This window comes from Pseudozyma flocculosa, assembly GCF_000417875.1.
Source record: "Pseudozyma flocculosa PF-1 unplaced genomic scaffold scaffold00001, whole genome shotgun sequence".
NCBI lineage: Eukaryota > Fungi > Basidiomycota > Ustilaginomycetes > Ustilaginales > Ustilaginaceae > Pseudozyma > Pseudozyma flocculosa.
The window spans coordinates 972,975-985,024 of record NW_006920869.1 but is presented as its reverse complement, the minus strand read 5'-3'; the positions used below and the strand labels follow the sequence as shown (position 1 = coordinate 985,024).

Here is a 12,050-nt window from a genome sequence, read left to right as displayed (position 1 = left end):
GTACTCAGGATAGCAAGGCCGTAGCTTCAGAGATGAGAACCCGCACGGGAATCTTCACTAGATGTTCTACGATCAGCGCCGACATGCTCACCTCGATGAAGCGGACGGTGACGGGCTTGTCCCTTGTGAACTCGACAAAGTCAAGCACGTCATGACCATCATTGAGCCCCTTGATGACGACGACGTTGAGCTTGAGACTCTGCACCCCGAGCTCGAGTGCACGGTCGATGCTCTTCATGACGGCGTCGAACCCCCTCCTGCGTGTCATGAACTCGAACTTGAAGGGATCCAGGGTGTCGAGCGAGACGTTGAGGTGGGTGAGGCCGGATGCGACGAGCCCGTCGAGCTTGCGTGCGAGCGAGATGCCGTTGGAGGTGATGCCGATCTGATGCAGTCCCTTGTGTTTCAGCTGGTTGAAGGACGAGACGATGTCGAGAAGGTCCCTGCGCACGGTCGGTTCGCCACCGGTGAGGCGGATCTTGTTGACGCCTTGGTCGACAAAGAGGGAGGCAATGCGCTGGACCTCGTCGGTGGAGAGGAGATGGTCCTTTGGTGTCAGGGGCACGCCTTCCTCTGGCATGCAGTAGAGGCAGCGGAGGTTGCAGCGCTCGGTCAACGACATTCTCAGGTAGGTATGCTGCCGGTGGAAGCGGTCGCGGAGGAAGGGCGAAGGAGGGGCGGGGTCCGGGTTTGTGGAGTCGATCTGGTGTATCCGGCGGCGCGCTCGGCTCTGGAGGTCGCCTGCCGAAGGGGCTGGCAGATGACCAGGGTCATGGAGGCATTGGTGGTGCTCGCTGGCACGGTCGGGATGCCCTGGCTTCTGCGTGAGGGTTGATGATCTGAAGCGTCGGGAGCGCTGGAGGGGTGGCAAGGGAGCCAGCTGTGGCGCAGAGGTGAGGAGTTCACATCTGGTCGCCGTCGCCAGGCGATGTGCTAGCGGTAGCATGATCCGCCGGATGTGACTGCGGCAATAAAGCGCGGAACGAGAGGAGAGGGAGGACGGGAATGACCTTTGAGAGAGTTGTGAAGAAGGAAGGAAGCGCTTCGCAGCTCGACTCGCGACCCTTTGACCTTCTCCACACGAGTGCCGCCCCGCAAAAAACCAACGGCCAGCGTGCCTGCCAGAGTTAGTGTAGTGTTGCAGTCGGTTCCGAGGATGCGTCTTTCGGACAAGGCCGAGGCCAAGTTCGGATCTTGGCCCGAGGGCACCTCCCTGTCGCCTTGTGCTTCTGCGCGTTCCAGCTCGACAGTCCAGCCGGCGCTACGGCAGATGCCGTGGTGGATGAGCCAGCGCCCAGCCCAGGTCAGGCCGTCGTGTCGATAAAGACAACCATGACCCCCAATCCAGACTGGAGGGGCCTGCCTGATCACATCTCTCGTTCCCTCGTTGGCCGCTTATGATTCGTCAAAGTCTTATCATTGCTCATGCGCGGCAATCTTAATGGCACCTGCCGAGTACCGAGGCCAGAGGGAGCCGGTTGTGTGGCGCGAGCGACCCCCCGCTGGCCGAGGGTGCATCCGTGCATCCGCCGGTAAGAGAAGGGCGAGCGAGCAGATGAGCACGGCCGGGTTACCGCCCGCCCTACTACCTGTACTGCCTGCCCCTTCCAACTCGGCCGTCCTGCTGGCGAGCTGCTTTCACCCTGCCTGGCCTGCTTCGCCCCCTTCTTATCGCTCGGGTCGCCTGACTCGGCGTCGAGGCTCTCTCCCCGCTCGCCAGTCGATATCTGGCGCATGTGCGTAGCATCAAAGCGTATCGCACTCCGTCTATCGCGGCTCAGCATATACATGGCCAGCGCAGCATGACCCTGCCTCTCGCGGGAGCCTCGAGTTCACGTTGCGCACACGAGAGCCAGAGGGCGGCGTCGGTCCACGACATCGTGGCAACGCGTAGTCTACCTCAGCAAGCGAGCCTTCGCCAAAGAAGCTGGCCTCCTGCCGCGCTCGACGACGTGTAGCCTGTTCCGAGTGGTCGCCCGCGACATCGCGCTCCTCGTCGTATACATATAATCCTGATCGAGAGTGGCATCGCTCCACTTCGTTCACTGCCAGCCACCCTCGTCCCCCTCTTTCCAGGCCTCCATCGGGCGCTCAAGCTCAAGCTTGGACCTACGAATCACGCTCACGACGACAATTCGCGAGATCACGTTGACTGGTCATCGATCTCGCCCCCCCACCCCTTTCCGCCCCGATCGAAGCACCTCATCTCAGCATCTTCCCGCCACCGCGTCCGCGCAAGACAAGATGGGCACCGGCAACGACGAAAAGGCCATGATTTCGGTGCAGCCTCTGGCCACCGAGCAGCCAAGCTGGCAGTCTGCTCCGGCCGCAACGACACCGCAGCGAGATGCCCCGAGACGATCAGCGCGACAGCCAGGAGTTGCGGGCTACCTACGCCACCTCTTCTCTCGCGAGGCCTGGCTCGGCGACTACGACTTTGGCACGCTCTGCATGCCCCGGCTCAGGCCATGGGCGAGGAACGGCGGCAGCGGTGCGTCGAGCGCGGCGCCCTTTTACGGCGTCCACGACGACCTGCCCATCACCCTCGCCGCCATCTGCGGATTCCAGCATGCGCTGGCCATGCTCGGCGGTCTCATCACCCCGCCCATCCTCATCGCCTCGGCGGCCAACCTGCCGTCGGAGCAGCAGAGCTACCTGATCTCGGCATCGCTCATCACCTCGGGCATCCTCAGCGCCATCCAGATGAGCGCCATCCCCCTGCCCTTTGGACGTCAACTCGGAACGGGCTTGCTCTCCGTCGTCGGCACCAGCTTCGCCACGCTCAGCACGGCCACTTCAATCATCGACAATCTGTACAAGGACGGCACCTGCCCCGTCGTCGACGGTGTCCGACAGGCCTGTCCGGAGGCGTACGGCTACATCCTCGGCACCTCGGCCGTCTGCTCGCTCCTCGAAATCTTCCTCGCGCTGCTTCCTCCGCGGGTGCTGCGCAGGATGTTCCCGCCAGTCATCACCGGCGTCGTCGTCATGCTGATCGGCATCAATCTGATTGGCGACTCGGCGCTGCCCAGCTTTGGCGGCGGGTCGGCGTGCCAGAGCACCGACTCGCCCTGCCCGCTGCCTCGGTCGTACCTCTGGGGCGATGCCCATTACCTCGGCCTCGCCTTTTTCAGCTTCATAACCATCATCATCGTCGAGATCTTTGGCTCGCCGGCGATGCGCAACGCGTCCATCATCCTCGGCCTGCTCTTGCCGCTGGCCGTCGCCGGTCCGCTCGGGTACATGTCGGGGGCGGACATCAAGTCGGCCAAGGCCATCACCTTCCTCTGGGTCGAAACGTTCCCACTCAAGGTCTATGGCCCCGCGGTGCTGCCCCTGCTGGCCGTCTACGTCGCGCTGATGATGGAGGCCATCGGAGACATAACGGCGACGAGCGAGGTGTCCAAGGTCGAGGTCGAGGGCCCCAACTACGACCGGCGCATCAGCGGAGGCGTGCTGGCCGACGGCATCGGCGGCCTGCTTAGCGCGCTCCTGACCATCACGCCGCTGTCGGTGTTTGCGCAGAACAACGGCGTGATTGCCATCACGCGCTGCGCCAACGTCCGGGCAGGCCGCTGGACGAGCTTCTGGCTGATCCTCTTTGGCATCATTGGGAAACTCGCGGGCTGCGTGCTCGAGATCCCGGCGCCGGTGCTCGGGGGCGTGCTCCTCTTCCTCTTTTCCAGCATCCTCGTCAGCGGCCTGCGGGTGGTGGCCATGGTCAAGTTTACGCGGCGGGTGCGGTTCGTCCTGGCGACGTCGTTTTCGCTGGGCATGACGGGGATGATGGCCGACGGGCTGTGGGAGCGCCTGTTTACCTATGGCGGCGACAACAAGGCGCTGCGGGGCTTCCTGGACTCGATTGTCATTGTGCTGTCGACGCCGTTCCTGCTGGCGGCGATTGCGGGCATCGTGGCCAACCTGATCCTGCCCCGCGATCCCGAAGACGACGACGTGGACCGGGAGTCGTACAGGGACGAGGAGGACAAGGTGCTGCGGGCGTAGGGGCCTTTCAGTGGATGGGTTGCGTTTTGCATTCTGCTTCTGTATCATAATCGTTCTGTGCCCTTCTGAACTTCCTCCTGCCATTCGATGGGGTGATGTCGACGACGAGCGCCGTGGTTCCGCTACGCTATAGGGAGCGGGAAGGTCCAAAGTAGGCTAAGGGACGCGCGCTCGGCAGTCGGGGTCAGTCAGGTGGCCAGCCTGTTTCCCCGCACTTTGCACCTGCACGCGCTTGGGCCCCACCGGCTTTTCACGCAGAGGCAGGCAGGGCCGGCCAACAGAGGTGCGAGCAACGTCCTTCCCCCCCCCCCCCCCCCCATCCCGCTTGACGTCTTCCATCGATACGACATCTACCCACAGTGCACCTCCGGTCGACCGTCGAGCATGTCAAGCCCATCCGCCTCGCCGTCTGGCGCTCGCCGCGGCGCCTCCGCCCAAGACATCCTGGCACACCACCTCGCCGTCGCAAAGGACTTTGTCAAGGACCCGCCCGTGCGACCCACGACCAAGCGCGCTTCGCACGCCTTCCTCGTCGGCTACCTCATCAACGTCGCCCTCGACGGCATCCTACCGGGCATCCTCCGCAAGAAGTCGTGAGTATCTCCGTCTCTGCTGGTCCCCGTTGCTGATATGACAGACGGCTGGCAGGCTAAGACCAACCAACGCCCTTCGCTCCGTTCTCCCTTGCGCAGCGCGTCCGAGGCGCTCAGGTCGCTCGTCTCCGGGCCAACGTTCCGCAGCGCATCCTCGCTCGCCCTCTACTCGCTCCTCTACCGTACGCTGATCAAGCACATCACCAGGCTGCGCATCCTCCTCCTCGACAAGGTCCCCTCGCCAGATAGCCAGGACCTCTCGACGCATCGCTCGCGCCTCTATGCTCGTCTCACGCGCACCCTCCGCTCGGCCTTCCTCGTCCCCTTCCTAGCCGCCCTCGCCGCCTCTCCAGCCTCGATCCTCTTTCCTAACCCATCTCTCCGGCAGACCTTCTCCATCTGGGCCCTGGTCAGCGGCATCGAATCCGTCTACCGCGAGGCGCGCCGCCACAACTCTCGGCTCGTCTCGTGGGTGCCCGACTTTGTCGGCGGCGGCTTCTTCTACGCCCTTGGAAACGGACAGCTGCTCTGGAGCTTCCTGTTCGAGCCCGAATGCTTCCCTTCGGCCTACGGCAAGGTCATCCTCGCCCGCTCCACGGCCTACATTCCGCCGCGCCCCTCGGGCCTCCCCGCCAGCATCCCCTGGCCCGCGCCACGAGAGGTGGCAGATACCATCGCGCTCCTCAGCACGCCATCCTCGACCTCGCCCGCATACCCCGCCTTCTCTGCGCCCCTTCTCTCCGCCTTAACCCCGCTCGACCACGCGACCACATCCTACAGCCTCATCAACCCCATCCTCGACTACTCGCCCGCCCACCCTGCGCACACCTCGCTCCTCTGCGCGGTGCTGCACCCGACCGAACCCAGTTGCTGGAAAAACTTCTTTTCCTTCTGGGTCAGGGAGTGGGGTGCGAGCGCGCGCTTCGTCGCCGCCTTTGCCGCCATCGGCCAGGCGTTTGCCTGGAAGAAGATGCTCAAAGACCCCGAGACCGCGCTCTTCAAATACGCCAAGGCCGTCGTCCAGGGCGCCACCGTCATCAGCGGCAGCATCGGCACTGCATGGGGTGAGCGTTGGCCGCCACGCTGCCGAGAGACGGATCACATCCGACTCGTTGTCTGACCGTCGCATCTCTTCGGCGCTTTGTCCCTCGCACACAGCCTTGACGTGCTTCTTCCAGAAGTACCTGCCCCGCACCTTCCTGCCTCGGTCCAGGTACTTCCTCAACGGTGTCCTCAGTTCCGTCTTTATACTCGCCGTGCCTCGGGCCAGGCGGGCGCAGCTGGGCTCTTGTGAGTCCGTCCGGCTTGGTGCGATCGCTCATCCCGAACTCGCGCTGAAAACTCCCTCACCGAACCCGATGACGACGGAGTCATTCTCACGCAGACGTCACAAGGCAGAGTCTCGCCAGCACTTGGGGAATCCTCAAGAAGCAGGGCAAGGTCAAGAGCATCAGGTGCGTGAACAGCCTGAGAAACCGTTCCTCAGGGATGGCCAAACCACCGGGTCGATCTGTGACTCAGCTCTCTCGGCCGTCTCTCCATCGTTACCTCTTTTGCAACCCACCAGGAATGGCGACGTCTTCCTCCTCGCCCTCGGCCTCGGAATGCTGGCTTCGCTCCACGAGAACCGGCCCACCGCCCTGCCGGGCAGCACCCGGCGCGGCCTCTCCCTCATCCTCGGCCCTCCCAACGAGGCGGAAAAGGCTGTCCTGGCCCAGCGCGTCGACCCTTCTGCCGACTTCAAGTCCGAATAGGGCGACGGGCTGCAGAACCACCTGTTGCTTGTGCCTCGCGCCGAGGTCCGAGGGCCAAGAGAGCAGAGTGGATGCAATGCAGGATGTATTCGGGAGTGAACAAGTACAGGAGATGCGATGGATCTAGCCAACAAAGGCGGTCGACACTGGAACAATGACAATCGTAAACCAAGGGGGCGGCTGCCAGGAAGGAAACGTGGCAGCTGGGTGTATCTCGAGAGAGTCGCGACGGATGACGTGTCCGGCTTCTACTTGGCCAGGTCCTTTTCGAGCTCGCCGAGCATCGCGTACAGCTCGCCGTCGCGGATGGCGGCGTAGATGACCGAGACGTAGCCGCCAGTGGTGTTCCACTCGGCGTACTCGCCCTGGAACTCGTGCAGGTTCTCCTTGCCGTGCATGGGCACGCCGAGCGTCTTGCGGACAAACTCGTAGACCCGCTTCGTCTTGCCCAGCAGGCCTGAGGCGTGGCAGGCGTAGGGGTCCTCGAGGAACTTCTCCGTCACCTGGCGGTAGATCTTCTCGGTCTCGGCCACGCCGGCAGCGCGCCAGCTGACAATGTTGCGCAGCGGGTCGGCTCCACCGCCGCTGGGCAGCTCCGAAAAGTAGGCGACGAGCACCGAGCTGGCGTCCTGGTAGGTCTCGACGAGGCGGTCGCGGAGGTCCTTGGACGACGTCTCGTCGAGCCTCTTGCTGAGCTGCTGCAGGACCTTGCCGGCGATGCTGGTCTGGACCGACTCGTCCATCCAGGTGCCAAAGAAGCGTGCCAGCGAAGTCTTGATGTAGCCGGGCAGCATCAGGGCCACCTCGGCCTGCAGCGCGCGGATGTCGAGCGCCTGGCAGAGGAGGTAGAGCGACCAGGCCTGGATCATCGAGAGGCACTCGACGGCCTGCAGCGTCTGGCGGCCGCTGAGGAGGGCGAGGGAGTTGATGGCCTGGTTGGCCATCTCGGCGCTCTGGACGTGCGTCGAGACCGGGTTGCCGAGCCACATGAGCTCCGACGTGACGGCGGCCAGCGCGATGTCGATGCCCTTGGCGTGGAAGTTGAGCGAGAGGTCGGGCGTCGAGGCCAGGTTGGCCGGGAGGCCGCGGTTCATTGCCGGGTTGACCAGCTCCGTCATCTGCTGGAACGTCATCTTGCCCATCGCGCAGAGGGCCAGGCGGATCTTTTCGACGGCGTTGGTCATCGACATGGCCTGGAAGTTGCCGCCGTGGTGGATGCGGCCCTCGCCGTCGTAGGGGTCGATCATGGGGTTATCGGTGGTGCTGTTGATCTCGATTTCGACGCTCTTGATGGCCGCTTCGATGTCCTCGAGGCCGGGTCCGACCCACTGCGAGGCAGTGCGCAGCGTGTATCGGTCCTGGCGCAGCGTGCCGTTGTCCTCGGAGATGAGGACGTGCTTCTCGTCCTCGATGTGCTGGGCCAGCTTGGATCCGCGCAGGAGGCTGAGGATGAGGCGCGAGCTCTTGATCTGGCCCGGGTGGGGACGGGCGACCTCGTGGATGAAGGGGACAAAGCTGGCGTCGGTACCCTTGAGGGCCTCGACGGCCATGGCCGTGGTGAGCTGGGTGAGGAACGACAGCTTGTCGGCCTCGTAGGTGACCAGGCCGGCGACCGAGGCGGAAAAGGCGGTTCCGTTGAGCAGGCCGAGGGCCTCCTTGGGTTCATAGAGCACGGGCTCGATGTTGTACATCCTGCAGGCCTCGCTACTTGGCACTTTGATCCTGTTGCCCTCGGGGCCGGTGACGAAGCACCAGATCCCCTTCTGGCCGGCGAGCGCACCGGCGATGTAACTGAGCGGGCTCAGGTCGCCGCTGGCCGAGATGCTGGAGCGGACGGGGACGACGGGGGTCACGTTGTTCTCGAGGAAGAGCTTCTGCATCTTGTCGAGGACCTCCCAGCGCACGCCGCTGTGTCCGCGCATGAGGGAGCTTAGGCGCACGACGATCGCACCGCGCACCCAGGCCTCGGGCATGACGAGGGACGTCTCGGTGTCGGTGAGGGGAAGCGCAAAGGGGGCCGAGCTGGGCTCGCCAGTGGGAAAGGTCGAGGGGACGGGGAGCACGCCGCACTGCTGCATCTGGAGGAGCGCCAGCTGAAGCGCCTTTGTGTTGGCAGTTCTCGAGTCGGCGGAGCCGCCGAAGCCGGTGTTGATGCCGTAGATCGACTCGCCTCGGTCTAGCTTGCTAATCAACGACTTGACCGAGTCGTCGATGCGCTTTCGGACCGCGGGCGCCTGGTCGAGGACGGGGACGTGGCCGTACCTCGCCGAAGCGACAAGGCCGGCAATCTTGAGGGTCTGGCCGTCGATGACGACCTGGTCGGTGACGAGCGGCGACGCCTTGCGCGTCTTGGACGTGGTCGACTGCACAGGCACCGGCGCCGCAGCGGCGGGCAGTGTCGAGGCGGTAGGGGCCATGGTGGGCAGAGGGCTGTCGAAGGATGAGGAAGTCGGTGTGTTCAATCTCTAGACTTGGCCTGCCGTCGCTGGTGTGCGTCTATGCGATGCGGTGCGGGATGGTGCGGAACGGTGCGGAAGGCTGATGGTGACGAGCTGGGGATCGACAGAAGGTTGCGGGAAGACACTGGTGCAGATCACCCGCCTCTTATATCCTCGTCGCTCTCTGCGAAGGTGAGGCGCGGTGCCAGGCGGTGCGGTGCGGTGCGGAGGCCGTTCCGACGCCCAACAGACAAGGGCCGGACTGGATAAGGCGGGCGATACGGGGCTTGATGGCCGCGAGTTGGCTGAGTAGCAGCGTGAACGGAAGCCGACAGTCCGTGCCCCTGCTTTTTTGCTCGGCCCTCGAGCCTGCTGTCTGCTGTGGAATCCGAGCGATCCGCGCCGCTGGCACAGCCAGCCTGGGTGACCAGCCGGTCAGGAGACCCTTCGGAACGCCCGAGTCCGGGTCGACCGAAGCTCGGCGGAAACAGCGAATGGCGGAGGCAGCCCCTCCTCGACCCAGGAAAATTCCGCTTATCAACGGGCGGGGTCCCGGCTTCGACCAAAGCGCCCGGCTTGCCTACCCTGCCGCCTGTTGCTTTCTTGGCCCGATGCAGCCGTTGGGCGCGTGGGGGCCCCTCATGACGTGGCGGGGGGGCGGGGCCAGGTCCGGCGAATGCACCGATGGCGCGAGAAAAAAGGCGTCCCCTCGTCCACTGGCCGAAGATCACATCCAGCCTAGACCCAGCGGCGAATCCGCCGAAAGCGGAGAGGCAACCAAGGCCCAGCTGGCCGAACAAGCAGGCAGGCCAAGATATGTACAGGCAGGCAGGGACACGCGATTCTAGGTACACCTAACAGCGCGGCCGCGCGTGGCACAAACACCTCGATGCGCCCTGCAGATCCCCACACCCTTGGCTCCTCGGATGGAATCCCTCCCGGCTCCTCGAAGACGGAGCGAAGCGCCGTCGCAATGAGAAGCTCTGTGCTGCGAGGACGTGTTCGGAGCCGGGAATCTTGACTTCTGCATGTCCTCACGCCGAAGCAGGGAGGATGGCTTCGCGGATCCGAAGTCGAGCCGGGAGGAGCCGCGTGCTCGTCGTGCGCACGGCTCGCCACTCCAGCGATACCCCTGTCATCTGTCACCATTGATCCGCGGCCCTGCCTCGCCGACGAAAGGGTATCCGTCAACTCTCTTCGCCCTTTGACCGCATCGTCCGTGCATGAGACAAGCCGGCGGGAAGGGCGGCTTCGGCCTCTCGTGCTGCTGCTGCAGAGCAGCGCCGACACGATCGAAGCCATGTGAAATGACACCGCTCACCTCGACGGGCGAATCATGTGAAGCAGAGTGGATCAAGTGGAGTGATGTGCTCAATCAAGGTCTTGCCAGCTACGCTTCAAGGCAAAGCTGGAGGCAGGCCAGTAGCGAGAGACCAACGTGTCACCAGTTTCCGGGCTTGCCCAGCCAGCCACCCCTCAACTCGTAGGAACATGCTTCGTTCCCGATGGCATGGCGAGCCGGTTGTGACGGACCTTGACATGGTGAGCAGGGTCCACTGCCAGCGAAGAGCGGACGAGAGGTGCCTACGATGAGAAGGCCAGGACGGCCCGCGCAAACGACGCGCAATATGCGCATAGCACTCTCAGACTCCTACCCTTTCAGGCCGTCTCGAACGAGCAACGATGCCGCCGGAATCAAAGATTAGATTCCTGGGTCCAACGGGCCGTCCGATAAGATCGACGGGAAGGAGAACGTGACACAGAGTATCGTTGAAAGGGAGAGATGCGACAGCCACGGGGCATCGGCCAGCCCGCTTGCATCCGACGATCTGCTCAGTTCTTGCTTCCGATGAAGGGCACAAAGCAGGGGACCTGCTCCTTGTACTGCTTCCACTTGGGCTCGTCCTTGAACTTCTTGTCTCCGCCCTGCTCGAGCAGAGGGACGCCGCTGATGAAACGGATCAGGCAGTACTCGAGAATGGGGCTGGCGGCGGCGAGGCCGACCGTCCAGGTAGGGTAAAAGGGTCCAGCGTTGGTGAGCGCCGTGGTAGACAGGATGTACATGCCCGTCCACAGCGAGATCTCGCCAAAGTAGCTGTGCGTGCAAGCAGATCCGGGTGAGGAAAGGACCGATACGTCAGCTTCTGTCCAGAGCGGGCAGGCGCCCAGAGGGACCACAGCTGCGCGACTCACTTGGGGTGCCTGGACCAGCTCCACACGCCGCTGGAGAGGAACTTTTCATTGTGCTTTCCGGCCTCCTTTGCTTCTCGCCAAGCCGACTTTTGACGGTCGGCGATGACCTCGAGGCCCATGCCAGCCATCCAGATGGCCAGGCCGGCGAAATCGCGGGCGCCCAGAGGGGGCTGTGCCTTGCGCGGAACCGAGTTGACAAGGTAGATGGGAAGCGCGGTGACGGCGATCCAGGTGGCCTGCATCATCCAGGCGCCAAAGAATTTGACGGGGCTCTGCTTGATCTCGTCGAAGCGCGAGTCGCCGCCGGACTTCTTGACGCGCTGTGGATTGAGGTCGATGTCGATGTGCGGGCCGGTCCAAGCAGGAGGGCGTGGAAATAGGATCAGCCAACGCTGCGCGTGCGAAAGCGGGCAGATGGCCGAACAAAGGCTCACCTGGAAGAGGAACGTGCCGAGGCGGAAAGCCCAGAACATGGCGAGGCCGGTCATGATCGTCTGACGAGGGTGGAAGGCAGCGAGCGAAGTAGGAAAGGGGACCTTTGTGCCGTCGATGAACCTGGCGCGGATCCAAGGCATGTAGAGCGACAGGCCCGTCGCTGAGATGAAGCCCAGAGAGCCACAGAGGTCATAGTACTGCAAGAGGAGATGGACATGGCGTGCGACCGCGTCAGCCACATTGTCGTCGTCGCGGTGAACGGTCGCACACAAAATGCGAGGCGCGGGGGACGCTCGCTCGGTGTTGCTCTATGCGAGGCGACGGCCACCCACCTTTTCGGTCTTGTAGGCGACGGCGACGGCACCGCAGACGGCCTGGAAGCCATAGATGACGCCCATGGTGGGGAGGAGCGACCTCAGGCCGGCTGTGTAGGCGCTCATGGTGAAAGGCGTGCCTGGATTAAGGGAGTGCGGAGGATGCGGGGATGGTGATAGAGGAACGACAGAGAGAGAGAGAGAGAGAGAGAGAGAGAGGAGGGTCGGTCGTCCGTCCGTCCGGTCGGGTACGGACGTAGTCGTCGTCGTCCGTACGGACCGGACCGGTCCGGGTCCCGGTTCCGTCGACGTACCGAA

At 63.8% G+C, this 12,050-nt stretch overlaps 5 protein-coding genes across 5 annotated transcripts in view; 2 read left to right on the top strand and 3 right to left on the bottom strand.

The window, feature by feature from the left end:
* The window catches only part of PFL1_00354 (uncharacterized protein), a gene marked incomplete at both ends in the record, with an annotated part of 3,053 nt that extends 2,431 nt beyond the window's left edge, over window positions 1-622 (bottom strand). Inside the window, one exon of the mRNA XM_007877850.1 lies at window positions 92-622. Coding sequence (XP_007876041.1) covers window positions 92-622 — 531 coding nt within the window. The remainder of the gene's footprint in view (window positions 1-91) is intronic.
* A 1,622-nt stretch (window positions 623-2,244) lies between these two features.
* On the top strand, window positions 2,245-4,005 carry PFL1_00353 (uncharacterized protein; the record flags this gene model as incomplete). Its single annotated transcript, XM_007877849.1, has 1 exon — window positions 2,245-4,005. One exon carries the CDS (start codon window positions 2,245-2,247, stop codon window positions 4,003-4,005), a length of 1,761 nt encoding a protein of 586 aa, XP_007876040.1.
* A 384-nt stretch (window positions 4,006-4,389) lies between these two features.
* On the top strand, window positions 4,390-6,352 carry PFL1_00352 (uncharacterized protein; the record flags this gene model as incomplete). The annotated part of the gene is made up of 5 exons (XM_007877848.1): window positions 4,390-4,598; window positions 4,698-5,662; window positions 5,757-5,888; window positions 5,983-6,052; window positions 6,166-6,352. 5 exons carry the CDS (start codon window positions 4,390-4,392, stop codon window positions 6,350-6,352), a joined length of 1,563 nt encoding a protein of 520 aa, XP_007876039.1.
* Window positions 6,353-6,600: 248 nt separating this feature from the next.
* On the bottom strand, window positions 6,601-8,769 carry PFL1_00351 (uncharacterized protein; the record flags this gene model as incomplete). The annotated part of the gene is made up of 1 exon (XM_007877847.1): window positions 6,601-8,769. One exon carries the CDS (start codon window positions 8,767-8,769, stop codon window positions 6,601-6,603), a length of 2,169 nt encoding a protein of 722 aa, XP_007876038.1.
* A 1,854-nt stretch (window positions 8,770-10,623) lies between these two features.
* On the bottom strand, window positions 10,624-11,858 carry PFL1_00350 (uncharacterized protein; the record flags this gene model as incomplete). The annotated part of the gene is made up of 4 exons (XM_007877846.1): window positions 10,624-10,885; window positions 10,984-11,303; window positions 11,418-11,615; window positions 11,751-11,858. 4 exons carry the CDS (start codon window positions 11,856-11,858, stop codon window positions 10,624-10,626), a joined length of 888 nt encoding a protein of 295 aa, XP_007876037.1.
* Window positions 11,859-12,050: the final 192 nt, after the last annotated feature.